Raw genomic sequence first — 8,423 nt, 5'->3', positions numbered from 1 at the left:
AAACAGCTGCAACACACACAAAACGCATTAGGAGTCCCCTTTAACAGCTATTAGACAAGATTTGGACAGAGCATTTGTGATGCAAGTTGGAGGTTTAGCTGAAGGCCACTTGCACAAGGCATGGACACCTGCTTTCAGGAAAGACGCTGGCCCCAGTCTCAACAAGAGGATTAAAAAAAGGGCTTCAGCACAGTCCAAGGAAAGGGCAGCTCCATTATTCATCTGCATTTACCTTTCAACTGCGGGCATCCATAAAGAAAAAGTGACTTAAGACCTGACTGCCTCTTCACTATTAAAAAAGCTCAGTTGGTTTTGGCCTTTGAATGTCACCATAGTTCATGCTGCTAATGAGGGACTACACGTTTTACTCTCACTTTTGTGGTCTGCAGTGAACCACTAATCCTCACGTTAGGCCAAACTGAAAGGTCTTTAATCTTGAGAATTTACTACACTTTGTGTGGATAAAATACATACGGTTAGGAGTGGTCAAATAACCTCTCCAATCTGACTTTGTTTATATCCTGCTTTAATTAAATCCTCATTAAATGGTTATTATTCTGAGTGTTGCTGTCAGTGGGTTAAGCTCCATATTATATTTTCAGGTCTTAAAATAGAATGGGTTTTAATCTGGCTGCTTACTTACAATGAATAATTCTGTGTCTCTCAAAATTATACTTGCAAATCACTGCTCACTGAGCTGGAATCTGTTGTGTTGTGTTTCCGGCTAAACCATGGAATATTCTTGTGTTTACCAAGCTGGTCTGTGAGCAGCCTGCTCACTGAAGGGGACACATGGCATTGTAGACCTGTGCATTTATTTTTAGAGCACTCAGTGTCTATGGTTCATCTGTCAGGAGGCAGCATCGGAGCCATGGCTGCATGCCTCTCTGGTGCACGTTACCCACCCAGAAATGACGCATCACATAGAAACGGCTAAAAGACGGTTGAAACTACATTATAGGTAAACGTTTTGCAGCTACCCAGACCACCTACATGCAACCAGCAGTTTAACAGAATGCCTAATCCTCGTGTACACAGAAACATGGATATACACTAGGTAGGACCTAAGTCCAAACTTCTTCCTCTGGAACATGAGCCCTTTCGGTACTACTCATCTACTCTTTGACCTTTTAAAATGACCCTCCAGGAGGTGGGCTTGATTCAAAAGAGTATCACACGGAAACACTTATATCGTGCCACAGAGATATAATAGATATTTTGAACAGTTTTGAATGCAACTTTCTACTAATTATATATATATATATATCTATATATATATAGATATATATACCCAACCCATATCAAGCAACATACCCAACACATGCTGAGTCCAGTATTTTAAACTTATTAAAATGTGACTATCTTTTGGCCAACAAAATAAATAGATTGTATTTATAGTATTTCTCCATCAGAACAGAACAGGAAATACTGAGGAACAGTTCCATTATTAAAATAGAAACATTGCAAAGCGTTAAAACATTTGAGATACTTACAGACTGGGCTCGTGACCTCAGTATTTCGAAAGGCAGGTTAATGTTATAAACATTGTTTTTATTTTTCAAATAGTTCGAAAAAAAATCTTTTTTTTTTTTCTCGAAATGTTTTAATTTTTTAAATTTATTTTATTTTATTATTAATTTATTTTGTCATTCTCCTGTCTCGTGGCAGGTGTTAAAACAGTCAGCATCGCCAGACAACGGTGACTTCCGTTCGTCGGTCGGCGCTGCCGGTTAAAGCGGCGGTTCCCCTTTAAATCCGTCCGGCTGAGCGCAGGCCGGAAGTAGCGCCGCGAGCGGGGCAGACGCCGTCATCAACACGGTCACGTTTGTTTATTTTGATGTGTCCCGTCTGATCCGGATCGCCGGGGTCTCCGAAGCCGGGAGAAACGCGGTCGATCTGCCGCCCAAGCAGCAGCCTCGGGTCGACGGTGTGACACTTCGGGAGCATGGCCGACGGCGCAGAGGCGCAGGCTGATGTTGACGAGCCGCCCAGCATCAGTCTCCCGCCGCTCATCACCGTCTCCGATCTGCCCGGTGCGACCGCTGCAGGTAACCACGGCTGAGTGAAATGTGAACAGCGATGAGTCATCGCTCCTCAGAACGGAGCGTGCATCCCCCAGGTGCAGTGTGTGTGTGTGTGTGTGTGTGTGTGTGCGTGCGTGCGAGGACAGGAAAATATATACACGCCCAGGATGACTTCAGCACGACAACAGTGTTAGATGCGGTGACTCCCGTGTAATGAGGTGTGGCCCGTAGATCCAGTAAACACGTATAGTTCCAGAGGTGTGATTATGGTTACAGCTGTTGCAGCACGTCATCTGTGTTTTCCTGATCGATCTGACCAAGACGTTGACCATAAGAGCTGTGTGCATATGTTTCTCAAAGGCTGGGCACACTGTCAAGAGCACCTGCCAAATGTAAAGCTGTTTAACACTAAAACCCTGCCATGATTACAGGAGACGCTGTCTGTCACTGTTTAAAACCCCTGTCTATTTGTGGGTCCAAGTAGGAGCCCCGGGGACCAGAAGCTCTCTGCACAAACACAAGGAATACATTCACTACAGAATTACTCTTCCTTCCCACATTCAGCAGGGGCACTGGTAGAGTTATGTAACAAAACGACAATATGCAGCGAGGACAGTGCTCAAGTGTGGCATCCTCAACCAACATCCGGGCCTAATGGGATTTTGTTTATGCAGTCCGCAACTCTAAACACTTGGGGACCTCCGCTGAGCAACTGAAATATCAGTTCGGAGGCATTCAATGGAAATCAGTACTTATGTACCACACAGTCCTGGTTGAAATTATCAGAGCCCCTGAATTTTAAGTACCGAATTTAGAATATCTCCAGAAATAAATGCAAATTAACCAATTTTTGCAAAATCAGAATTTTTAATAAAATGTCCAAAGTTACTGAACAACAACAAAAAAATGCTTTTATACAGTGAAATACAAAATACAGACTCCAGTCTGACTATAATACTCAATGGTGGTTTTACTGCATAAAAAGGGGCTGATTGTTTCCGGTTTCTCTTTCATGATGGTGAAGACGAGAGAGCTGTCTGAGAGCATCAGAAATGCTATTATCAGGAAACACAACAATTCCAATGGTTTCAGCCTGTACCATACGACACACACTAAACCAAGCAGGGCTCCATGGGTGAAGGCCAAGGAGGACACCCCTTTTGAAAGAAAGGCACAAAAAGGCAAGAGTAATGTTTTGCAAAAACTTTCATAGATAAACCACAGTCCCTCTGGGATAATGTAACAAAGTAGAGCTCGCTGGGCATGCAGCGCTTCAGTTTGGAAGCACTAAGCACTAAGGACTGAGGGAAACTTAAAAGAGCTTGAACGTATAGCAAAGGAAGAGCAGCAGAAACTACCAGCAGGTAGGTGCAAGGAGCTACAAGAAACGCTTAGAGGCTGTCATGGTTACCAAAGGATTTCTAACCAAATATCAGTGAAGGCTGCCAATAATTGTGTCTGTGGTACATTTCACTGTTATGCAAGTTTTGTCTTTTATTTTCCTTTGTTCAGTAACTTTGGACATTTGATTAAAATATTATGATCATACAAAATTGGTTCATTTGCATTTATTTCTGAAGATATTCTAAATTCTGTACTTAAAAATCAGGGGAGCCAATAATTTTAACCAGGACTGCACATCAGCTTCTTGAAAGATATGATGTTGCTTTCTCCACCAGTAAATGTCTGTATCTTTTGACTTGTCAAAAAAAAAACAGGTGTTACCAGTAACATTAACAATGACGATTTCTATGCCTAAATCTGGGTCCTTACCAGGCCGTAACCTGAAGGAATGGCTTCAGGAGCAGTTCTGCGACAAACCTCTGGAGCAGGATGACATGCGGCTCCACAATGCAGCCTACGTGGGAGACCTGGACACCCTGAGGAACCTGCTGCAGGAAGACGGCTTCAGACGGTGAGGCAGAGTAGCGCAGAAGAGTGTCTGATGACGGGATGGGACTTTAGGTTGACAAAGAGACCTGGACTTAGGGGTTATTTGTTCCTCGGGGGCTCCCTGTATGATCCGTGTGACTGCAGAAGCGGCAGCTTTCCATACAAAGTGTTCATGTGTGGCACGTGGTTTGTGGTTTCTGGGCCGTGTGGGCCTTCTTTCAGTATGTTTGCTGAGCGGCAGCTGGGGAGACACATGTTGCACAGAGTGTGCCCTTACACATTCCTACCACAAAACAGTTTTAATATAAGCACATGCATGACGCAGGCCATAAGCTGGGTGCCGTTGTCTTATCACCTCACTCTGTTAGTGGGTTCTTCACTGCTTTCCGCTGGTGGCCAAAGCAGAAATCAAACGCACACATGTCACTCGAGTTAGTGGCGTCCGTCCCCAGAGAGGCACTGGAACCTGCGATGCAGAGTCAGAGCATGGATCAGCCCAGTGCGACACACGCACATAAGCACCCTGCAGAGGTCAGCACACATTTAACCCCAGCCCCACAGTGGCTGTATGCAGCAATCATACTTGCTCTCAATCTCCACACCCACCCAACCCGTTATTACTGGTTTAGACTAGTTCATCTCTCTTCCACATGGTTTACAACAGGCTGTTAAAATAGCTTTACCTCATGGGGTTTGTCCTGCCCTGCCTATCCCAACTTGGCTGAAGCAGTAGTGCTGAAGGCAGTTTATTTTAGCACTAAACAATTAAGTAATTTAACTTAATGTTTAATTTGTGCTGACAGCACAGCAATGATATTTTTAAGATGTTGGTATTGTTTTTGTGTGTGTTTTGTGGTCATTAGCCTGCTTTCATTCAATCCAAGTTCTTAGAAAACTTCATAAGTGCAAGCATGACAAATCCAATAGGATGGATCTAGTGCTACAACTTATAACCACTCCCTTCTCCCCCTTTGTGTCAGGCGTATCAATGAAAAGTCGGTGTGGTGCTGTGGCTGTCTGCCCTGCACCCCTCTGCGGATCGCAGCCACAGCTGGACATGCCGCCTGCGTGGCCTATCTGATTGCCCAGGGAGCCGAGGTGGACCTAGTTGATGTCAAAGGCCAAACAGCCCTCTACGTAGCTGTGGTCAATGGTCACCTGGACTGTGTCCGGATCCTCCTTGAAGCCGGAGCAGATCCCAACGGAAGCCGACACCACCGCAGCACCCCCCTGTACCACGCAGCACGGGTGGGAAGGCTGGACATACTGCAGGAGCTCATCAGGTGAGGTGGTACCGGGACTGGTGACTGGTGCTGTGTCAAACACGCGCTTGAAGATGGAATTTTCCCACTTCTCATAAACGGGTTGAATGAGTAGCTTCACACAGTGTTCTGGCAAATAAAACGGAATTCATTTCAGTCAGATTTGGAGTATCTCCTGCCCCACTACTGAATACTGGTGACAGATCTTACTGAGAAGGGTGGTACTCTCCGTGCCAAACCAGTCCGTCTTTCAGCCGTCACTTTTTTTTTTTTTTTTTAACCCTATTTTTTTTATTTTTTGTTTATGCAATGCATTATGTAATGGTCAACATTTTTGATCAACCGCTAGCTGTGTGATGCAAGGTTTTCCACTGCTCCAGGCAGACGTTCAGTAATTTCCCGACTTAAAAAAAAAATGCTTCTTCATCTTTCCCAGAATGCACAGTAACAAATCTTTTCAGTTATTAGTCAACAACAGCGGCCCACACAGGACAGTAATCACATTGACAGATGAATATTTGACAACAAAAAACGTTCTGAACTGACTGAGAAGAGATACCTTGTCAAGTTTACCCACTTTTTTAAAATCTAGTTTAAACACCTTGTTTGCACAACACATTGGCTCAGATCGGGCCCATAAATTTGTAGTACTATTGTTTCAAAATCATCCTCATCATCTGTGTTTTAAAAAAAGTTGTAAAACCATATCCATGGTTCTCCCTCTGTCCAGGTTCAATGCTGATGTAGACATGGACCACCAGCTGGGTCCCCGGCTCCTCCTAAGTGCCCGCACCCTCAACACCTTGGTGGTGTGTCCTCTCTACATCAGCGCTGCCTACCATCACCTCCACTGTTTCCAGCTGCTGCTCCAGGCCGGCGCGCAGCCTGACTTCAACTACACTGGGCCTGTCTGCCACGAGGCTCTGACCCGCGGCCTGGCTTCCTGCCTGCTGGATGCGGTGCTGCGTCACGGATGTGAGGTGGCCTTCATCCACCTGCTGCTGGACCACGGGGCCAACCCGGCTCTTGTGCCCTGGGATGAGTCAGAGCTGGAGGCTCCTAACCGAAGGAAGGTAGATCCTGAGGCACTCAGGGTCTTCCTGGAGGCGAGGAGTGAGTAAAAATAGCGTATCGGCAAAAATCTGTGAACAGGCAGACATCAGTGAGGACAGACACAGTTTGTTGTTCAAGGAAGGGTTTTATACAGAGCCAGAGGTCGTCAGACAGTAATTCAGGAGAAAGCGTAGCACACACTGCTCTGGGCTGATTACTGTTCACAAGTTGGTTATTTTTTAAGAAGCTAGAATGTATTTTAGTTTATTTTTAACTGTCAATACGATACAGGGTTTTGTTGCTAGTTGTTTGTAGTTGTCTCTTAACCACCCCATCACCTCTCCTCAAAATATATAAATATAAAATCTAAATATATAAACATTTTTTTAAAAATAAATCAATTAAATGAAGTAAAAGTGTTGAGCATTGGGCCCGTGTAGGTATTTGCCTTGATTGCCTATACAACAGGTCGGTCCCTGCCAGCAGCACCCTCCTTCCATCTTTTGACCACCCTGCGTCGGTGGGCCACTCTGTGTTTGTTAACCCTTGCGATGATATCGAGTCTCACTCTGCCACTGCACAGAGAGAAAAGAACTGACGCCCTAGTTAACATTCACACCTGGAAACTGTCTGTCCACAGCCTTTCAGTCTCTGAGTAACTGGCATGTACAATAGGCCTTTTTTCCCCCTGGAAAAAAAAAAGAATGATGGCTGAATTCCATTTAGCTGCTTCAGTTTCAAGGTTCTCCGCTGCCCAGGCTGCGTCCAAACTTATCCCCTATTTACTATACTGTGCACATTGTTTACCATCAAACCTTTTACTTTACTGCCTGAATTCCGGGTGTAAATTTACGTAGTAATTCAAAAGAAAGTTAAAAGTTAATGCACATCTGAAGGCATGTTAGAATTACACAGTCATTATTTCTCGCCGTTCGTTGACAGCTGAGACTATAAAAGCTGAGGAGCTGTTATTACTAACAACATGACTGACAAAAGAAAAATTTAAAAAGGTTCACACTGAGTTAATGAGGTGATAATAGGAAAAATAAAGTGGTCTGTATCCTGTCATCGTGGCTTACCTGAATCTGCAGTGTGGTTCTTCTGTTGCCGCTGCTAAGGAGATCCTTGCTTTGCTCTTTCTCTTGTCAGGATGCCCTCGTCGGCTGACACACTTGTGTCGCATCGGGATCCGCAGAGCGATGGGCAAAAATCGTCTAAACCACATACCCTCATTACCTCTACCGGAACCCATCAAGAACTTCCTGCTTCACCAAAACTGACAGACCATCCACCTTCTCATCTTCTGCAGAGCTCATCCAACACACCTCAGTCAGTCTCAAAAAGAAAGCCACAGGATAGAGCATTTTGTGAACCAAATATGCTAATTGCCTATTATTTTCTAATAATAAACAGTTATTGATCATTTTTTTCAAATGTTTTAAAGTCAAGAGTTAAGAAATACTCCTATCTTCCTGTTATTGTAATAATTTATTGAAATGCTTCTTAACCCATTGGAGAAGCCTTAATGTGGCCCGACATTTGGAAACTATATGTGTATCCTAAACGTTTGCCTTGTGATTTCCCAAATATCCAGGATATGTCCTGGTCCTACTTCAAGTAGCACGTTTCAGCTTAATAACCACAAAACATGTCATGTAATAAATATCCCATTCAGAGGCAGAGGAACATTGTCCAGATCCAGATCCTTGGATTGCTCATTTGTCTGTTTTATGTAAACGTGGATTTTAAGCCTTTTACCAACTCTTAGCCAGAGTGGAAGGCAAAATGTGCAACCCAGCATCAGCAGTCTTAAGTTTATACTGCAGATCATTTATTGGTATTGTAATTCTGCTTCTCTTGATGCATGAACCACATAGATTAGACTGGTAATGTAAGGACTTGACTGTGCAAAATATTAACACTGTCGTTCTGTGTTTACATTGAATGCTGGGTGATGATAGATTATTGTTTAGCCGTATGTCTTAACATTGAGTTTTGGAAAAATGGCCTCAAGATTGATCAAACCCGGACTACCAACGATAAATCAGAATAATAAAATGTAAAATTCCAGATTTATTTAAGGAGAAATTTTTTTTTTGTAAAACCTTAAATGGGCAAATTAAGGTCCTGGATCCTGACTAAATCAAAAGTAGCAAGTTTGCATTTTGGGTGTAATTGTTAATGTACACGT

The 8,423-nt window shown here is 43.7% G+C and overlaps 1 protein-coding gene across 1 annotated transcript; it reads left to right on the top strand.

Moving 5' to 3' along the window:
* Nucleotides 1–1,752: 1,752 nt before the first annotated feature.
* On the top strand, nt 1,753–7,655 carry asb1 (ankyrin repeat and SOCS box containing 1). The gene is made up of 5 exons (XM_040149390.1): nt 1,753–2,048; nt 3,801–3,939; nt 4,898–5,200; nt 5,910–6,292; nt 7,382–7,655. Exons 1-5 carry the CDS (start codon nt 1,946–1,948, stop codon nt 7,510–7,512), a joined length of 1,059 nt encoding a protein of 352 aa, XP_040005324.1. The 5' UTR covers nt 1,753–1,945; the 3' UTR covers nt 7,513–7,655.
* The last annotated feature ends 768 nt before the right edge of the window (nt 7,656–8,423 follow it).

The sequence above is a fragment of the Xiphias gladius genome, chromosome 16 (genome assembly GCF_016859285.1).
Source record: "Xiphias gladius isolate SHS-SW01 ecotype Sanya breed wild chromosome 16, ASM1685928v1, whole genome shotgun sequence".
Lineage (NCBI taxonomy): Eukaryota > Metazoa > Chordata > Actinopteri > Istiophoriformes > Xiphiidae > Xiphias > Xiphias gladius.
This window is presented reverse-complemented; position numbering and strand designations above follow the sequence as displayed.

Bases quoted from the DNA above. Each gene is read 5' to 3' on its own strand.
- asb1 (XM_040149390.1), top strand. From the start codon at position 1,946: ATGGCCGACGGCGCAGAGGCGCAGGCTGATGTTGACGAGCCGCCCAGC. The intron at 3,940-4,897 runs GTGAGGCAGAGT...CCTTTGTGTCAG, and splicing joins CAGGAAGACGGCTTCAGACG to GCGTATCAATGAAAAGTCGG. The intron at 5,201-5,909 runs GTGAGGTGGTAC...CCCTCTGTCCAG, and splicing joins ATACTGCAGGAGCTCATCAG to GTTCAATGCTGATGTAGACA.